At 41.3% G+C, this 20,776-nt stretch overlaps 1 protein-coding gene across 5 annotated transcripts in view; it reads left to right on the top strand.

Moving 5' to 3' along the window:
* NME7 (NME/NM23 family member 7) overlaps positions 1-20,776 on the top strand; it is a 129,010-nt gene that overhangs the window by 103,191 nt on the left and 5,043 nt on the right. For all 5 annotated transcript variants that reach the window (XM_075853900.1, XM_075853902.1, XM_075853903.1 and 2 more), the window contains one exon: positions 13,670-13,777. In XM_075853900.1, the coding sequence (XP_075710015.1) occupies positions 13,670-13,777 (108 nt within the window). The remainder of the gene's footprint in view (positions 1-13,669; positions 13,778-20,776) is intronic.

The following is a 20,776-nucleotide window of genomic DNA, read 5'->3' as shown; positions in this document are numbered from 1 at the left end:
ATTTCATCAGATTTGACCGCAAAATAGAGCTCGTAAAACTTTCCAAGTAATAGAAAAAAAAACGTTAAAACTAGTACTGGTCCTTGAATATGTCGTAATAATGTCATTTCACGGCTTTCTGATAATTTACTTGGACAAATATATGATTAAAAAAAAAAAACCTTAATAGGCCATGTCGGGTGTGAGCAGAGCCTTAAAAGTTAAGTAAATTTGTAAACTCTTTACTTGCACTGAGTGATGTTATGCTGGTTCCTTCTTGGAATCTGTATTCGGTTTATTTGCATTCCGCAGATATTTATGTTCCTTAAAAAGTCACCGTCATTTCATTTCCCCGCCCCCATAATATTGACTATCCAGTTTATTTAGCTCTCTATACCCCGTTGTTAAGTGGAGTTCCCCCAGTACTCCTCTTTAGAGGCAGCCGGGGACTACTGTGAAAAACGGCGTTCTCTAGCTGTCTGTGCATTGCGTGCTCCCGATGCCAGCCCCAATGAATTCTGGGAACTGAGGGCACTGGCGTCAGTACAAGACGTACTGGCAGAGGCTGCAGTGTGATCCTGTCTTCTCAGCAATGCAGCAGCACCGAGTTTGAAAGGTCCAAATAGCATGCGGACATGGGGTGATAGCTTTAAAAAACCAAGGGTAAAAGGAAATAAAAATACTCAAGATATATTGTGGCAGAATTTTATCACAATTACGTGTTTCTTTTGTTGTAGTTTTTTGTTGTTTTTTTGGAGGGGGGGTAAAATGAGAGAGATACTTTAAAGGGAACCTGTCACCAGCATTTCACCTATTGAACTTTACTTATCCCTCACTGGCCGCTGCTATAAAAAGTTCATTGCCGTTATCCCCTCTCCTAAACTCCTCCACCGAGTGTAAATAACGGTCCGCAGACACTTTGCGCCTTTTATCATAATAATCCGGTGTCCCTTTGTGCGCACACACCAGAAGAGGACATCAATGCACAAGCGTGGGATTTTGTGTGCTGGGGGAAGGCAAGGAGCTGTCAATCAAAAGTACGGAGGCGGAGTAAACTTGGAAAGACTTGAGCAAAGAAGATATGACTCTTTCCAAACGAAGATTTTACTCTTTTCAAACGAAGATTTGACTCTTTTCAAATGAAGATCTGACTCTTTTATGCTCATTAGCATACGGTGTGGGAACACTAAAAAGCTGAATACTAAAGCTACAGAGCCGACTAAGAAGACAATTATAGGTTATATAGAAATGATTTTTCACCCACTACCACCAGGTATAGTCGGTTTAATAGGTGAAATGCTGGTGACCGTTTCCCTTTAAAGAGGTTTTTTAACATGGCTAAAATTTGAAAATGAACAGAATTGTAATATGCTTACAGTCGTGGCTTCCTCAGGGGTATTGGTGGTTTTGGGGCAAGAGATACCGCTGTATGACGTAATGGACGTCTCTTTATAGCCGTGATCCTCAATTAATGAGGAGGAGTGGCGGTCAAACATGCGAGGTGCCACTCTATGGAGATATGGAAATAGCCTTAGGCCTCCCTTGTGGTGTTATGTCACTATGAAACGTCCCTGTCTCCAGGGTCACATGACAAACTCAAGTGACCACGGGGCGAAATGTTACTGAGGACTAACCATAACACGTGGCCGGTGGATAGAGGAATAAATTCATACGTATTTTAGAAGGTTTTTTTCTTACTGGTTTTCCAGAGTGGTTCTAAAACTTACCGAGTAATGGGAAGAAAAAAAGCTTTGAAACTAGTACTGAGCCTCGAATACGTTGTAAATTATGATATCGTTTTATGGATTTCTGAGAGCTTACTTGGACAGATATATAAGATAAAAGAAAACAACTGCACCTAATGACCTGCCCGGTGAATGATTTATTAACTAGAAATGATATGCTGCTTATTAAGTTGCATCTCGATACAGTCCCTGAAATGTCAATTAGCAGCGGTATGCATAAGCGTTCTATCCATCCAGAGGACAATATGGCGGGTGATATAAAAAGAAAGAAAAATAAAATAGATCTGACTGATCTGGAAATGTGTTGAAATATATATGAGGGCTTCTCTGTGTTTCCTGTGTACATCTGCATAGAGCAATTTTCTAGCGAAAGTCCATTAATATTTATTAGTTGGACGTCCGAATCCAGATGCATAGAATAAGCCTTCTCTTTATCACTCCGCTCATGTTGGTTCCCTTCTCTCATTCTATGAAATGTATTATTTGTACCTGCTTGACCACACTGTTGATGCCCTAGTCACATGAACATTTTCCTTCACTATATATGTGTATATCAGGATACATTATGTGAAGAAATACTCTAGTTAGACGGCACATAGATATCAGTAATGGAGAACGGTCATTAATGTTACAGGAGACATAACTAAGCGGTGTGCTTTACCAGATGAACAGACGTCCCCCGATCCAACCGGCATTCTGATACTATTGGTAAAGGGGCATGCAAAGAAAGATGTCCAAAATAATGAAAATGATTTTCACATGGGAAATTGTTGGCACTTTCAGAAATTTTCGAATTAAATGTGAACGCACCAGTTTACAATTTACAAACATCTGCTTGTCACATTTTTTTATTACAGAAGTAAACGACCCAGTTTAAACTTTATAAAAGCGTTATTGCTTTGATACAAATATCCTTTTTTACTACACCGAAAACTATCAGGAAAGACAGAGAATGTATGTTAGCAAGGATTAGCGGATAGATGGGAGTATAACTTCAGGATCAGACCACACAGAGTTTGTTTGTAGTCTGTTACCATGGAGACACATAGGCGCTGTAGACACAATAGAGTAAAACATTTGTAATCAGATTATTTGCAAAGTTGCTTAATTTTTTTTGAATTTTACATGCATTGGTTACAAAGATTATACAGCAGTAATGAGCAGTGTAGCTGTGAATGCAGCATCGGGGAGACATATAACATTTGCTAGGAACTAGTGCATGTGTGTCTCTGTGTCTCTCTGCCTTTCTCTCTCACTCTGCTCCTGCATATAGTCCAACTTGTCTTGAGGTGATGGGAAAAAGCAGTAAATTAAGGCTGGGTTCACACGAGCATGTTACGTCCGTAATGGACGGAACGTATTTCGGCCACAAGTCCCGGACCGAACACACTGCAGGGAGCCGGGATCCTAGCATCATAGTTATGTATGACGCTAGGAATCCCTGCCTCGCTGCAGGACAACTGTCCTGTACTGTAATCATGTTTTCAATATGGGACAGTAGTTCCACGGAGAGCCCGGCTCCCTGCCCTGTGTTCAGTCCGGGACTTGCGGCCGAAATACGTTCCGTCCATTACGGACGTAACATGTACGTGTGAACCCAGCCTTAGAGTGAGTGAACAGTTAGGAGTGTGGGGAAAGAAGCCTGATAAGTGAAGTAAGAGGCATTTTGTTTTTATATCCGCTTGTACTATTGATTTATGTAAAGTTTGTTGAAAAGTTAGGGACTATTTAATGGGATAAACAGAGTAACGCCGGCTATACGACAAACAAAAAATGTGGTACATATTGTATACACTCGGTGACCCCTACAAAAATAAGTCATTGTCATGTGGGCTTGGTCAGTGAGTCTTATCTTTGCTGCATCACTGGTTCCATTATAGTCTAACGCAGGGGTCACCAACCTTCGGCACTCCAGCTGTTGTGGAACTACAACTCCCAACATGCCCTGACAGCCAAAAGCTTTATTATTTAAGCCAAAAACTGCCAGGACATGCTGGGAATTGTAGTAACAGCTGGAGTGCCTAGGGTTGCTGACCCCTGGTCTAAGGTATACTTGTTGTAATCCCATTTAGCATCTCCTCAATCCTTTAATTCATTTAATCATATCCTTTCACTAAGAATGAAATGCTGGAGCTGAATAAAGTGAGACTCCACCTGTGGTTAACATTTACATTCTAGTCAGTAAATGTACGAGTGCGGCTATTGACCGTGACTATTATTATAAAAGGGATAGGTTCCGACATTTGTAAATTGGTTCCCTAGGTCATAACCAGTTTGGACTTTCTCTTCAGTTGTTATTGGTTGGAAATAAAAACCTACTTTTAATTGTTTGGGGCCTAAAGGATAAAAGCTAAAACTATTGTTGATGGGTAATCTTCATTATTGATGTCACGATATGTAAATGGCACTTGTGGCAACAGTAAAATTAACAAAAGGCCTAGGGTTGAGATCTTATGAAAACCATCGCTGGGAAACTATGACACTTCTGGAATTATCGATCAGATTCTCGGCAACGGTTTTTCAAGCCACCTATCGTTCGCCCGTTTTCTAAAAGCATGGTGTATAAGGGCACCGTCCGTTAATGTGGTGTCTTTCCATTAAGAAATAAAGCTTTCCACATTGCATAAAAAAATGATTTCAATATTTTTAAAATGGCTGAAATACGTGACTGCACAACTCATGGCTTTCCCTATCATATGTGATATAGAATAATATGGCTACCTAGTTTATATCTGAATACGTGAGCTGAACAGTAAGTTCGGCCTGTCTATATGATATTACTCTAGTCATTATTAGATAGGTTAGTGTTCTAACTGGAACTACACAATTTGGAAATTCCCCAGATTTAATACAAAACCTACTCTATTATGTCATGTATTATTGTTTGTAGGTTACATCTTTTTTATGTTGGACATGCCACAAGTATGTATTGACAAGGCGTGCATGAGTTCTGTGTTATAATCTCTGTCAGGGAATAATGAAGTTTGTGGTGCTCAGATATCCATACAGAGTCTATTGCAAGCTCGAAAAGGAAGAAATGTCCTCCAAAGTTACTGTCTTTGAAATGCAATAGTAAAACTCAAATAGATGGTTATCTTGGCTGTTTATATAATGCTGTCCCTCTCTAACAATGGTTACGTTGCAGAGGACGGCTCCCACACACAACTACTGGATTGTTCATTTAGTCATGTGAACATTTCCCATATGATTCAACCTATTCATTTACATGTACCAGCTATTATACATAGACGCATGACTGGGAGGTCAATCTGGTCACATCTTACTTAGGGATATATATATATATATATATATATATATATATATATATATATATATATATATATATATATATATATATATATATATATATATATATATATATAAAATCTCCTTAGTGCAAAATACAATTCAGCCTTTAAAAATAGTGCATATACTGTACATCATAGCAGTTTGAGAATTATTTTTTCGGAAACCGCATCAAAAAACAGTCAAATGCCTCCCATTGATTTCAATGGGAGGTGGAGCGGAAAAACTGTCTCGCGGGAGGAAAAAAGAAGCAACATGCCCTTTCTTCGGGCGTTTACGTCTCTGACCTCCCATTGACATCAACGGGAAACAGAGAAAGCGTATTTTGTGGTGTTTTTGCCCATCGGCGCACAATGGCCGCGGGCGAAAAACGCGGCATACGGCATGCAGGCAGATCAAAATCCAAACTGAATTTTGAGGCAGAATTTTCTGCCTGCAAAAAACTCGGTGTGAACGTACCCTAAAGGGACACTCCGGTGAATTCTTTTATCGCGGCACCCGTTTGGAAAGTACACTTGGTTAAAGGTAGGGCAGGTCATCCTCTTTCCGGGTGCTTCATTTCTAAACAATCCTGACTCGTTTTATCATGTGACTGCACTGTGAACGTCCGATTGCTACAGCGTCTGCTGTACGGCTTTTCATTGCGGAAAAATTTTCAGCATATTACAGTAGCAGATTTTGGTGTGATTTTTGTGGCGGAAAAGCTGCGATTCCCACCACAAAGTTTCAAAAATAAATCTCATAATTTGATCTTTGTGCTCCTGTGTCTGTGCCGGCCTCCAGGGGCGACGTTTCATTCCGTGGGACTGCTCACATAGGATGAAACATCATTCCAGGATGCCGGCAAGGACAATTTGCTGCATTTTTTTTGGCTGGAATTCCCTGCAGGGACGAGGGCGTATACATTTGTATACTTTTACACAGCATATCTACCCTGTATGAACATACCCTAAGAAGTGTTGGAAACGTACAACAAATGCAGTAAGTGGTTCCACATAGAACATATTCCACATACAGCATAAAGTTTTTTTGGTATGTATCGTACGGCTGAGTAAAATGTTGCCATAATTTGGGTGAAGAAAAAGGTGAGAACCCTTTTATTTGATTCATGTGTGGCCTCTTCAAAAAACTCTAAGGCCTCATGCACACGAACGTGCTTTTGCGGCCGCAATTCCCCCGAAAATCCACGGGAGAATTGCGGCCCCATTCATTTCTATGGGCCCATGCACCCGACCGTGGTATCGACGGTCCGTGCATGGCCCAGGAGCTTGGACCGCAGAAATAATCGACATGTCTTATTATGGCCGTGTTCTGCGGTTCAGGCTCATAGAAAATAATGGAGGCAGCTATGTGCACGGCCCGCGATTTGTGAGCGGCTCACAGGTGTTACTCCTTGGCCGGCCGACATGAAAATCACAGCCGTGCACATGGCTACGGTCGTGTGCATGAGGCCTAAGGCTCTGTTCACGTCTGCGTTGGAGGCTCCATGAGGAGCTTCGGTCGATGATTAGAAAAAAAAATAAAAAATTACAGAAAAAATACGTTGTTTCCTGGTAAAATTCCAGAGAGTATACCATTTTTGGTATACTCTCAACACTATTGCATGAGAAAACCCCCAAAAGGTTGATATTTTATTTGTTGTTTTTTTTTTTATATAAATACGTTCTCCGGCTAGTCCAGCACTGATGACCATGTTTCGATCAGTTACTCGAAGCTACGATCATGACAGGGCAGGTGTCTCTAATAATGCGGCCATCTAGTAAATAGTAAGTGAACCCTTTGGATCACGTGGTGTATCTGCATTGCTTACTAATAAAATGTGGTCGGATTGTTATTTAAGTTACAAGTCTAGACAAACACAATCTAACTAAACTAATAACACACAAACATTTGTACTGTTCTAGTTTTTCTTAAACACGTTGTGTAAACCTCAACAGTGCAGGGAGAAAAAGTAAGTGAACCCTCCACCAAATGTTTCCTCTAGCTGCAAATAAGATTTGAACAACGTTGAGGAGGAAGTTTGGACCATTCCTCCCTGCAAATGTTTTATTTTATCAATATTTCTGTGATATCTTGTGTGCACAGCCCTCTCAATAGGGTTCAGGTCAGAAAACTGATGTAGCCATTCCAAATCAGAAATCTGCTTTTTTAATAATTCTTTAGTGGAAGTCATCTTAACAGGACGCACACACCTAGGGAGAGTAGCAACAGTCCTGAATTTTCTCCACACGTAGACCATTTGTCTGACCGTGGAGGTCTTTAGCAGTGTTTTTGTAGCCTGTTCCATCTTCATGTGTCTATGGTCTTCTGAAAGTTGTTGTTCATACAGAAACCCAAGGTAAACTTAAAGGGGTTGTCCGAGATCCCAAAATTTTTCCAAAAACTCTGTCATACATTACCCCTTATACAGACAACCTAAATAAAGCATTATTTAAAAAAAAAATTCTACTTAACACATTTCATCTTTGAATTTAGCACAGTTTGTTTACATGCAGTTCAGCTCTGGTTTGTTGATCTTTCCTTGTTATGAAACTTTTTTCACGTGCACACTCATTGCAGGCTGCAATGAGCGTGCACGTACCTTCCAAGAGTTCATGTGAGCTGTCCTTGCTCCTCCCGCTGACCTCCTTCACTGGACTTGTCTCCTTGCTGACATTCTTGAAGGATGGTGAGCAAATGTTCTCCTCCCCATTATGTTTTTCACATTTATGTTTTATTTCTCTTTTCACCTCTTCGTGTCTACCCTAAGGGTATGTTCACACGCACTAATTACGGACATAATTCGGGCGTTTTTGCCCCGAATTACGTCCGAAAATAGCGCCTCAATAGCGTTGACAAACATCTGCCCATTGAAAGCAATGGGCAGACGTTTGTCTGTTCACACGAGGCGTATATTTACACTCCGCTGTCAAATGACGGCGCGTAAATAGACGCCCGCGTCAAAGAAGTGACCTGTCACTTCTTTGTGCATAATTGGAGCCGTTACTCATTGACTCCAATGAATAGCAGCGCCAATTACGCCCCTAATGGACGCGGCGTTCAAGCGCCTGCACATGCCGTTATGGCTGAAATTACGGTGATGTTTTCAGGCTGAAACATCCCCGTAATTTCAGCCGTTACGGACGCCCTCGTGTGAACATACCCTAACCCTTGTCCGCCCTCCTCTATCTCATGTCTCTCTCCACTAAGGCTATGTTCACACAGAGTTTTTTGGCAGGAACAATATCTGCCTCAAAATTCCGTCTTGAAGTTTGCGGCAGATTTACCTCTCCCTGCACGTTGTTTTTTGCTTCATTTTTCCCGGCGTTTTTTGTGCGCTGTTTGCGTTTTTCTTTGCCGATTTTTTCGGGGCGTTTTTCGCTTACTTTATCTTGGCGTTTTTTGCTTGTTTGTTTGCGTCTTTTTTTTGCGATGTTTTTCGCTGTGTTTTCCGTTTCGTTTATCGTATCCTTTTTTTCGCGTCGTTTATCGTTTCTTTTTTTGCGTCGTTGTTTTCGGAAATTTTTTTATGCGTTTTTCGTTGCGTCTTTCGTGTGGTTTTCCCCGGTTTTTTTTCGCAGCCTTCTTAGCCTCTGTTTGCGGCTTTTTTCGCGTCATTTTCCGCAATGTTTTCCGTGGCGTTTATCATAGCCTTTTTTGCTTCGCTTTTCGCGTCTTTTTTTGTGGGGGGGGGGGGTTTGACTTCAATGGGTGCGTGATGCTCGAAAAACGCAGAAATATAGAACATGTCGCGAGTTTTACGCAGCGTACTTACGCTGGGCAAAACTCACGGACAGTCTGCATGCCCCCATAGACTTGCATAGGTCCGTGCGACCCGCGTGAAAACCACGCGGGTTGCACGGACGTATAGCACGTTCGTGTAAATCCGCCGTAACGCACACACACAGACATGATTGACGCAAGTTTTTCACGCGTGTAAAATACACTCGCTCGTGTGCATGAAGCCTTACTAATGGACGCTGTTAGACAGTAATGAACTAGTAATACATTTTAAAATAAATGAGGACATAGAAAAAATATTGTAATAAAATAACACACACAACACTGGTTAACGATTTTATTAAAAATAAAAAAGGTGTCATTGAAGTAGTCCTTGAACTTGATGTAGTACCAAGGACCCAACCTGTAAAAAACACATAACTAAGAAAAAAAAAGTGATGCTTAGATACACTGCTCATGTGTGATACTGTCTGTTTGACCATGTATCTAAGCCTACCACAAGGTAGCCTTAGATACATTACCCAAGCAGACAGTGTCACACATGGGCCATGTATCTAAGAATACATGTTAGGCTTAGATACAGGGCCCCAACACACAAATCTTATACAGGAATAAAAAGAATGTCATCTGGGGTCCTGTATCTAAGCATACATTGTGTTAGGCTTAGATACAGGCTCCATGTGTGACAATTTTTTTTAGCCCCTGTATCTAAGCCTAACAATGTAGGCTTAGATACAGGACCCCAGAAGATCTTATACAGTTTAATATTATACGCTCTGCTCCGGGACTCGCCTGACATCGGAGCAGAGCCTATAATAGAGTAGTGCGGCTCCTCCTTGGGCCTGCTCGGTGCTACGGCGCAACGGTGACCCGTGTGCTGCATCGTGTTGTCTGATCCCCTATCAAAGCCTACTATGTGTAGGCTTTGATAGGGGAAGAACTAAAAGTACAGAGGTCACTGTACCTCTCTAGTCCGCTGGTGCCGTCCCTCTTCACTTTTTTCACTGTGAACACGCATAGGCGCGCTCACAGTGAAAAAAAGCTGCATAGGCTGGGCGGGCACCCGCAGAAACGACACGTCTCCAGTGACGTGTCGTGTCCCATCCGAGGTCTCGCTGGGGCGAGACCATGTGATCGGGATACGACACGACAGTGGAGGAGGAAGAAAACGTGACGTCAGAAGACATGTGATCGGAAGAAAAGAGCTGCCAGAACGGAGAACAGAAGCAAGATTGCACAGGTAAGTATATTAGGGAATATTTAATGTGTGTATTGTGTGTTTAACTTTTAAATAAAAATATATCTCAGACAACCCCTTTAAGCATTAAATACCTTCACTTTCGAGATAGATCTAAGTAGATGTTCCACCATTTGCTGGACAACCGGTACAGGTTAGGTTCATAGAAATTGGTTATTGTCTGAAATGTGTGGACCCGATCTTCGATTACCACACCACTGCAGCATACACCACAGGCATTAAAAGAACTTTCTCATTTTATGCATTTTGAGATGTTTTCTCCTGAAGATACTCTTATTTTAATAGTATAAAAATACATTAAGATCTAACTTCAAGGGAATGTAACTGAAAAAAAATTAAATAATTTCTAGCGACAAACAATGAGTATATAACGGATTACACATTGTTTTAATGTTTTTTCACAAGTCAGAAAATATTATAAATTAGATTCTAATTTATAATATTTCCATGTGCTGGCCACTAGAGGGAGCAGTTCCCAAAACTGCAGCATGGTCACTGTGGTAAAGCAACCTCATTGATTTCTGCTGCAAATTTGGGGTGGACACACTCTCCTCTAGTGTCCTCACACAATCCCCCCCCACCTTCTTCTGGCTAGTGCCAGGCGGGGGAGGGGTTTGAATGTCTTCAAACCGCATACACTGTGTCGCCATTTTCTGAGTGTCTTACCAATTCTTGCCGTCTACGCTCCTCTTCCTTGCGCCTTCGCTTCGTTGAACATATGGCCGGAAAGCCGCGACCGGAAGTAGTCATGTTACTGTCCGGCAGCAGCTTCCGTTCCACATGAAAATGGCGCCGGATTTCTCTCTAGGAACGAGCTTCGTTCTGATCGGCGTGTGCAAGCGCAGTTCACACACAGACGGCGCACGCTTCTGAGAATGGAACAGCTTCCGTTCGCATTCTCTATGGGATTGTACGTGCCATATAGCATCTTAGTATGTGTCGTTAATGGACACATACAGAGATTAAAAACAAATGGCAGCCCCCATAGAGATGTAAAAGTATTAATACATTAAAAAGTTGAAAGTGACAACATAAATTAAAAAAAAAATTCTTTACATTATATAAAAAGCAATATAATAAAAAAAAAAAAAATCATGACGCCTTCCCTTTAAGGGTATGTTCACACGCACTCTTTTCAGACGTAATTCGGGCGTTTTATGCCTCGAATTACGCCTGAAAAAACTGCTCCATTACGTCTGCAAACATCTGCCCATTGCTTTCAATCGGTTTTACGATGTTCTGTTCCCACGAGGTGTAATTTTACGTGTCGCTGTCAAAAAACGGCACGTAAAAAGACGCCCGCGAAAAAGAAGTGCATGTCACTTCTTGGGACGTTTTTAGAGCCGTTTTTCATTGACTCCATTGAAAACCAGCTCCAATAACGTTGGTATAAAACGCAGCGAAAAAAACGCGAGTAGTTACAAAAACGTCTAAAAATCAGGAGCTGTTTTGGCCTGAAAACAGCTCCGTAATTTCAGACGTATTTTGCTAAGCGTGTAAACATACCCGAAGTCTTGTTTCCATCTGAACTTTGGTAGTTAGCCACTGCTCAATCTAATGGAATGATTTCACTTTGTTTCTTGTCAAGCGTTACCTGATCTTATCTCCCCCCCATTGTTTGTGTTCTTATCTCAGAAATGACTCGTTTTTATGGTACAGATAGAGGCATTTCCTGAGGACCTGAACATACACAATGAGTCTGCTCCTTATTGCCGTTTCCTTCCAGTGTAACCCCCTTTGTTCCTTTAAAATGGATGAGTAACTTCTGCATTGGGATAATCTTATGTACATCACAGAAGCTTCTTTCGGTCTGAGATGTGCAGTGATTGTATCTCAGGATTCCGAAAGCTTTCAGGGTAATGTTCACACGCTTAACAAAGAACGGCTGAAAATACGGGGCTGTTCAAGGGAAAACAAATCCTGATTTTCAGCAGTTTTTTAAGCAAAGTAGCGTTTTTCTTTGGAGTTAATGTAACACGGCTCAAGAAGTGACATTTTTTACGGGGGTGTCTTTTTACGTGCCGGTCTTTGAAAATGAGGCATAAAAAAACGCCCCGTCGGAACAGAACACCGTATTTCCCATTGAAATCAGTGGCCAGATGTTTGTAGGCGTTCTGCTTCCGATTTTCCAGCCGTTTTTCAGGACGTTTACGGCCAGAGAAACGTCTGAAAATAGCCTGTGTGAACATACCCTAATAATCATGGTTTAGTGTCGTTTTACAATCCCAGTATTTCATTGCACTAGATTAGACCCGTTTGCCCAAACTATTCTGAAATATCCCATATTATATTCTTTGTTTTATTTTGGAAACAATGCCTCTCTACTTCTATTACATGACCAAAAAAACTTACAAATCTTAGAAATCACTGCTGTGTGTAAACAGATAATGTTATGTAGTCAAACAGGAATGAAGTTATTTGACCTGGTAAATTTCTTTATTTCGATTTTTTTCAAAGAATGATCACTTTATTGCTACAATTGTTTTGCCACTTTAAAAAGGGAGTGGCTATGCATAAAGGGACGGGACCACCGGTGGCCAGACACATTTACTATAGTTTACGCTGGAAACTGGCATAAATTATAGTGGAAATCTTACATTTCCTTTTCTGGTGCACGAACAACCAGCGATGCGCCCCTTTATGCCAAGCCCTACCCTTTTTGTAAAGTAGCAAAGGTGTAAAAGCTTTAAAAGTCAGGTTTTTTTTAAATGCACAAATTGTGGCTTTTGCATGCCAGAAAACATGCACCTCTTAATAAATTAGCTGTATTTTCTCCTGAGCTCTTTACATTAAGACTGACATCTGACACGCCAGTCCTAATATATTCTACCCTGGGCTGCGGTCACATTCGAGTAGACGCACACTGTGGATTCTATCTGCGGGGCTCTCAGAGTATTTCTACTATAATGTTACATGAGTTGGTAGTATCAAGTCCCATCAGCATGAAGAGGTGAGAGTGGGAGGAACAATAGGATTTACTTAAAAAAAAATGGCTGATCTAATTTCCTCCCAGATACGACCCTTGGTGGTCTGCAGCCCTCATGTACGTGTTTGTTTACCCCTATTCATATCTATATCCTATGCATAACAATATTCAGAACATCTATGTATCAATCTCCTGGTTGTGGGTCCTGGACTTTGTGATCGCAGTGAAGGCTGTTGGCTCCGCTACCTTCAGACGACCTTGAAGAAAGACACATCGTACCCTCCAGGGCTTTTTTTTTTTTTTTTTGCGCAATTTATTTCTCAATGTATCTTACAACATTAAGACAGAGTAGAGAACACCACACCTTGTGTAGAACAGCTGTGTCCTGGTTCAGATACAAATAGGATTTTGGTAAGACGCCAGGACTCTTAATTTTCATGTATTCAGGTGTTCTTTATCCAGTGTAAATTAAATGTTTATGCGGAAGACGTTGAGGCAGCTTTATTAACATGTAGACAACATAAAACTAGAACAGACAGGCAAAAACCGCACCAAAGTCATCACAGTAGCACACGCTATGCGATAAGTTTGGCGCATATTGCTAGACATGTTAGACACTTATCGTTCTTATGCCACCTCTCAGTTGGCTTACTTTACACCAATATGTAGCGCAAAAAAAAGGTGCTCACCATTAATAAATCTGCTGCATTTTACAACTCCGTTTTTTTATTTTAGGAAATAGCCCGTCATCTCCGACCTAGAACTCTCCGTGCACAGTTTGGGAAAAATAAAATGAAAAATGCTGTCCATTGTACTGACCTTCCAGAAGACGCCGCGCTAGAGGTGAGATTTAGTATTCTCATGATTTATGGAAGCAACTCCAGACACTGAAAGGATTTGCTTGTATTGCATTTTATTTGTTGGGGACCTGTATTTCTAAACACAATGCAGTGCCGGTTTTCCAGGTTGTTGGCATAATTGAACAAGACCATGGGTTCAGTAAAAAGCGCTTGAACTTACAAGAATAAAGAATGTAGCTAGCGCTTGAACTTACAAGAATTAATGGATGTGGCAACGTGGCAGTAGAGTACGAATGGGCACATATATTTAACTTGCGCTTCTTCTTCATCACATTATCGCATTATTGCTCTTGAAGATGAAGACATATTTACATATGGGCTCGGTAGTTAGAACTGTTGCCTTGCAGCACTGGCGTCCTGGGTTTGAATTTGACCGAAGACCATATCTGCATGGAGATTGTATGTTCATCCCCGGCTTTCATCCCACACTCCAAAAAATATACTGATTTCCTATTAGCTGACCCGTGTGTGTGCGTCTGTTTGTCTATCTGTCTGTGATAGGGACATTAGATTGTGAGCCCCATTGGGGACAGGGACTGATGTGACTAGCAATAATCAGTGTTGTAGAATATGCTGGCACTATATAAACAGCTGAAACATATAAATAATATTCCTAGGCTTGGCTGGTATTCTCCGCATTTATGAAAGCAGTTGAACCTCCAAGCACACAAATCCAGTTCTTGCAAGAACCAGCCAGATTATATACTTCACAAAGGTGTGCTAGTTAATGCATGTGAACGATCCAAGCGTAGACTCACCAGCTAGGCACAACCTTTAAAGGATCACTCACCCTGAACCTCTCAGTCATTTTCAACCCCTGTGTACTTGTAAAAGTTGGAGTAGATGTCTATTTCTACACACATTAAAGTTCTTAGTATCTCAAAACTACTCATACTGGATGTGTTGCCGCCTATTGTCTCTTTTAATCTAATATTAATTTTGAAGTTTATTATAAGATGTTTTTCTTTTTTTTTAAAACCTATATAGGGGCAACTCATAATATTATAATTTGTGGCATCTCCCTTTCTTTTTCTTATATACTGGATATTTGAGTAGGAATATTCTTAAATATTCCCTATTTATTGGTCTACTAGATACTGATTGTAGGAAATTAATTTTCACGTGACCATATGCCTCTTTAATATATTTGCTCCTTGAATAGGGTACTCTAATATTTGTAAGCTCCTTCCCTACTTGCTATTACAGTCAAACCTTGGTCCTGTATCAAGCTAAATAATTAAAGTGTAGCTAAACGTTTGACAAACTTCTGACCTGTCATAGTGACATGTCAGAAGTTTGGATTGGTGGGGGTCCGAGCACTGAGACCCCCACCAATCGCTAGAACGAAGCAGCTGAAGTGCTCGTATGGGCGCTGAGCCGCTTCGTGTCTGTTCGGCTATTTCCGGAAATAAATGTATCTGTGTACGGACTCAATAGAAAGTCTATGAGCCCGTACTCCGATACATCGGCTTTCCGGGAAAAAGCCGAACAGACCGGTAGCACTTCAGCTGCTTCGTTCTAGCAATTTGTTGGGGTCTCCGTGCTCGGACCCCCACCAATTCAAACTTCTGACATGTCTCTATGACATGTCAGAAGTTTGTCAAACATTTAGCTACACTTTAAGTCCATTGCATATACGCTACTTAGTATAATACTGCTTGCTTCGTTTTTCCGGGAAAACCTAAGTGTCCGGGCATGCGCAGTTTATTTAGTCTCGGTACGTATTTTATGCACAAGTGCGCAGGTGCGAGCGTCCGTCTTTGATTGGCCGCATCGCTCCAGCTTCTCATTGGACACTTGGTATGTCTATCAAGTAGGGAATGAGGCTCGTCCTTTATACGTGGCTCAGATTGGCCAGGGATACTGACACACATTCTTCTACCCAACTGGGAAGCTTATAAAAAGGCGTCTTTTGTTCAGATCGCGCCGTCATTAGCGCCAAAACCCATGAAGACGCTACACTCGTAGCGAAACGTGTCGGGGAGGGGGGGGGCTGTATTAATTATTTTAGCTCAATGCTACTTTAGCTGGCAATTACAATGGATCACTTTACAATTTAGTCGCTGACACCTAGCGGAAACCACTTGAGTTGGGTCTTACCTAATCCTAATTATATATCGGACTGTCAGTGCATATATCTTACTTGCCAGCACGCATTGTAATTTTAAATTCATGATGTATGTCCCTTTTTGTTATGTAATAAAGTTATCTAATATATTTAAACTAGTTTAATCAGTCAATAAGTTGTTGGGGGAAAAAAACGGGCTTCTATTGCCTTTGTCAATTTTTCTGCACAATGTCTATTTCTACACACATTAAAGTTCTTAGTATCTTAAAACTACTCATACTAGATGTGTTGCCGCCTATTGTCTCTTTTTTTGTATCACTCTTTTATACTATTCCAGACCTAGAAAGTGACCGTGACATTACCAAAAGTTCTCTAACCATGCACATAACCAAAATCTTACCATGCACGGGTGGCAATTATTAACAAGAAGATCTATAACGGTAATAATAAGGCTCTGTTCACAGTAGCTTCTGTTTATAAAGGAACAATAACCGCTAACTACTGCTGGATTATCGCCTACTACGAGGCCTGCAGACTCAAGGGGGCCTGGTACGCAAGGTCCTGACACCGGCGGGTGTTAGAATGTTACGTACGGCAGCGCATACAACGTCCTGGTACTAGGCATTATCAGGATGTTGTGTGCAGCAGCTCATACAATGTCCTGGCACTGGCTGGCATCAGGGGTCTGGTCTAAGGTCTAAATTTAATATAGGGGTCTAGGGTCTGAATTAATTTACTTTCTCCTTATGTGGCTGATCGTGTATATGGTACTAGTATACCAGCATGCCATGATCATTTCATAAGTCACAAGTGGTGCAGTGAAAGAACATTGTTCGCTGAGCTACGCTGTTTCCGTAGCTCCCATAGTAGTGAATGGCAGTTACGGAAGCAGCGTAGAATTCGAGCTACACTGTTTCCGTAACTACTTTTCAGTTCTATTGGAGTTACGGAAACATCGTAGCTCAGCAAGTTACGCAGTTTCCGGAACTCCCGACCATGTAATCAGTAAGTGGCCGAAAGGCAGCGTGAGCTCAAAAAGCTAGAACAGGGTTTAGGGGGCCCCGTTCTAGCGATAGGTGCGGGTCCCAGAGCCTGTGGATATGTCATAAATGCACTTATGGGAAAACCCCTTTAATGCTACCCAAAAAGTTTCAATTTGGTGTGCTTGGTTGCTCTTTCTATGAGATCTCACTTTCCGTAGAATAAGCTTTTAGTTTGTGAGGAAGACCAGAGCTAAAAGTAGCTTTGACTCCTGTAGATCACAACTGAACAAGTTACATATTATACTACTTTCCTCCATTGATACAAGAAGGTTACAGATTATCTGCAGAAACTTTGGCCTGAGGCACAGCTAATAACTATCTGACTCGTTCAGTTTCATTTCATTCTTAAAGTGGTACTGTAAGTGAATTATTTTTCCTATCATGCTCTTAAAACTTTTTTTTTGGGTTATTACATGACAGTTGCTCATGTTTGAGTCCAAGAGGTCCCTAATGTGTACAAGTGATTCCATCAAAAGCTGTAAAGGCCAGATAACACGGGCAGATTTATGGCCATAACGGTCGCCGATATAGCAAGTCGATCGGCGCTCATTGAAAGGCCCTTTTACAGGGACCGCTGCAAACTGTATCGGGACCACGATCGTATAGTCCCTATACAGTTTGCATATTTCCGGCAGTTTTACATTGGGCGATGTTCTGCGGACTGCGATGATTTTATAAGCTGCATGAACGATGTAATCAGACAACAAACAAGCGTTTGCTTGTTTGTCGGCTGATCACCGACATGCTTACACAGGCCAATAATTGGGAACGAGCATTATGTAAATGGGCCTTTAGAGTGGTTCTACACCAAATGTTGTTTTTGCACATGATTTCTATGGTAGCAAGAGAAAGAGAAAAGTGTCTACAGACTTGGAAAAACTCCAACAATGTTAAAAAAAGATCATGTACAAAATGATATAAAATTTTAAAAAATGCATGTATCATGGTATTTTTTGACATGCGTTTTAAAAAGCTGAAAAAAAAGTCTGTAAAGGATCTAATGCCGTATTGCTTATGCTCGCTGAAATCCTATGAGGTTAGGTTACCGTCCCTTAAGATGCTTTTATGTGGCCTGATACTGGCTGGAAAAACGACCAATGATCGAAGATCTAACATGTCGATCGGCGCTCGTTTGCTCCATTCAAAAGGAGCAATGATTGTTAATGTATGGGGACGATAGATCGTTAATACGATCGTTCATCCTCATGTATTTGTATGATGTCGGCGGCACATCCCGTTTACACAGCGAGATGTGCTGCCGAACCAACGCTAACAACCATTTTTTTTGCGACATAAAAGATCCGATCAGCCGATTTAATGAGCATTTGCTCGTTCATCTGCTGATCGTTGCCCTGTTTACACAGGGCAATGATCGGGAACGAGCGTTCGTATGCTAGTATGTTAGTTTGCATTGCTTTGAAGGATACTTCACCCTTGTACTCTTAGGGTATGTTCACACGCTGAGAGGCAGTTACGTGTGAAAAGACAGACTGTTAACAGCTGCCTCGTTTCACACGTAAAAGCTCCTCGTAATTTACGAGGCGTCTGAGACGCTCGTAAACCTTGAGCCGTGCTTCATTGATTTCAATGAAGAACGGCTCAAATTACGTGGCAAAGAAGTGCCCTGCACTTCTTTGCCGAGGCAGTAAATTTACGGGTCGTCGTTTGACAGCTGTCAAACGACGACTCGTAAATAACAGGTCGTCTGCACAGTACGTCGGCAAACCCATTCAAATGAATGGGCAGATGTTTGCCGACGTATTGTAGCCATATTTTCAGACGTAAAACGAGGCATAATACGCCTCGTATACGTCTGAAATTTGGCCGTGTGAACATACCCTTAGGGTATGTTCACACGGCAGCGTCCGTAACGGCTGAAATTACAGGGCTGTTTTCAGGAGAAAACAGCACCATAATTTCAGCCGTCATGGCATGTTGAGGCGCTTTTTGCTGCATCCATTACGGACGTTAAATGGAGCTGGTTTTCCATGGAGTCCTTGGAAAACGGCTCCATTTACGTCTGAAGAAGTGACAGGCACTTCTTTGACGCGGGCGTATTTTTTACGCCCTGCCTTTTGACAGCGGGGCGTAAAAAAAATGACCGTGTGCACAGAACATCGTAAGACCCATTCTAATGAATGGGCAGATGTTTGCCAACGCTATCGATCTGCATTTTCGATCGTAAATCGACGCTTAAATAGCCCGAATTGCGTCCGTAAATAAGCCGTGTGAACATACCCTTATTGTGGCAGATTTTCTATTTCATTTTAAGGTTGCGATTAACTATGCTTTTTTCAGTAGTTTACATTAAGCGTTCCAATAGAAAATAACAATCCTGCTTTTATAAGACCTATTTTAGGATATGACGCATTACTTCCCATTGTATTTACTGAATAAGCATATCCTATTAGGTCTAATTGATGTAAAGCTCCTGCAGTCCGACTGATGGTCATATGTGTGTTGTATTGTGAAAACTTATTTCTAAAACTGCAGTTATTGAAGTTGAGCACAGCATAAACTGGAGGAGGCATCATGTTAATTGTCATAGAAAATTGCTATATGCTATAAATATCCTCTAAAAGGGTGAATAATACATACACAGGAGATTTATAAAAGCTCCCACCTACTTCCTTTCTGATTGGGGATCAATGTAAAAAGAAACGGACGGTATATTAAAATGTAAAGGCCTCGTGTAAGGCCTTATTCACATGAACATGTCCATTTTTCTTGCGTTGCAGTTCTGTGTACGGTGCGTGTCTGCGTTTTTTACGTGCGCAAAATAAAGTGAAGGTGTTTTTTTCCTCATCATTTCTTTAGCAACTGTTGCGTGAATCGCGCACAGCACATGTATGATGTCCGTGTGCTGTCCGTTCACGCTGCGTGAAAAACCACTGAATGGCCCCATTAAATTGCATAGGTTCGTGTGACGTCCATTGTTTTAGCGCACATAACACGGACATGAAATAAGCTTGTGTGAATAAGGCCTAAGTAAATGAAATCTATTTTGTGTAAGTTAGGGTTAGCATTGTGTTCCTTTAATCCGACCCAGGTTAACGTCCGCATGGAATCTGTATGTTCTCCCTGTTTGTGTAGGTTTTCTCCCACACTCCAAAAACATACTGACAGATTAATTATTCTCCTATAAATTTGGCCCTAATGTGTGTTCGAGATAGGGGATTTAGATTGTGAACCTGTCACCAGCATTTCACCTATTAAACAAGCAATACCTGGTGGTCGTGGGTGAAAAATCATTTCTATATAACCTAGAATTGTCTTCTTAGTCGGCTCTGTAGCTTCAGTATTCAGCTTTTTAGTGTTCCCACACCGTATGCTAATGAGCATAAAAGAGTCAAATCTTCATTTGCAAAGAGTCATATCTTGATTCCTCAAGTCTTTCCGGGTTTACTCCGCCTCTGTACTTTTGATTGACAGCTCGTCGCCTTCCCCCAACACACAAAATCCCGCGCTTGTGCATTGATGTCCTCTTCTGGTGTGTGCGTACAAAGGGACACCGGATTATTACGATGAAAGGAGCACAATGTTTGTAGACCGTTATTTACAGTCGGAGGAGGAGTTTAGGAGAGGGGATAACGGCAATGAACTTTTTATAGCAACGGCCAGTGAGGGATAAGTAAAGTTCAATAGGTGAAATGCTGGAAGTACATAAGAGAGATGGGTGAACAGGTTAGCAAAAATAAAAACAATTGTGTTGTCCATAGCAATTAGATATTGGCTCTTTGTAAAATGAAAGCAGCAATACGATTCGTTCCTAGAAGACACGCCCCCATGAATCTGTTACAGTAAGGGGGTGTTCTCCTAAATATACATTTAACTAAAAAATACTACAGGCGTGTCTATAATATGTTTATTG

Source organism: Rhinoderma darwinii, chromosome 2, assembly GCF_050947455.1.
Source record: "Rhinoderma darwinii isolate aRhiDar2 chromosome 2, aRhiDar2.hap1, whole genome shotgun sequence".
In the NCBI taxonomy this organism is placed as follows: Eukaryota; Metazoa; Chordata; class Amphibia; order Anura; family Rhinodermatidae; genus Rhinoderma; species Rhinoderma darwinii.
This window is presented reverse-complemented; position numbering and strand designations above follow the sequence as displayed.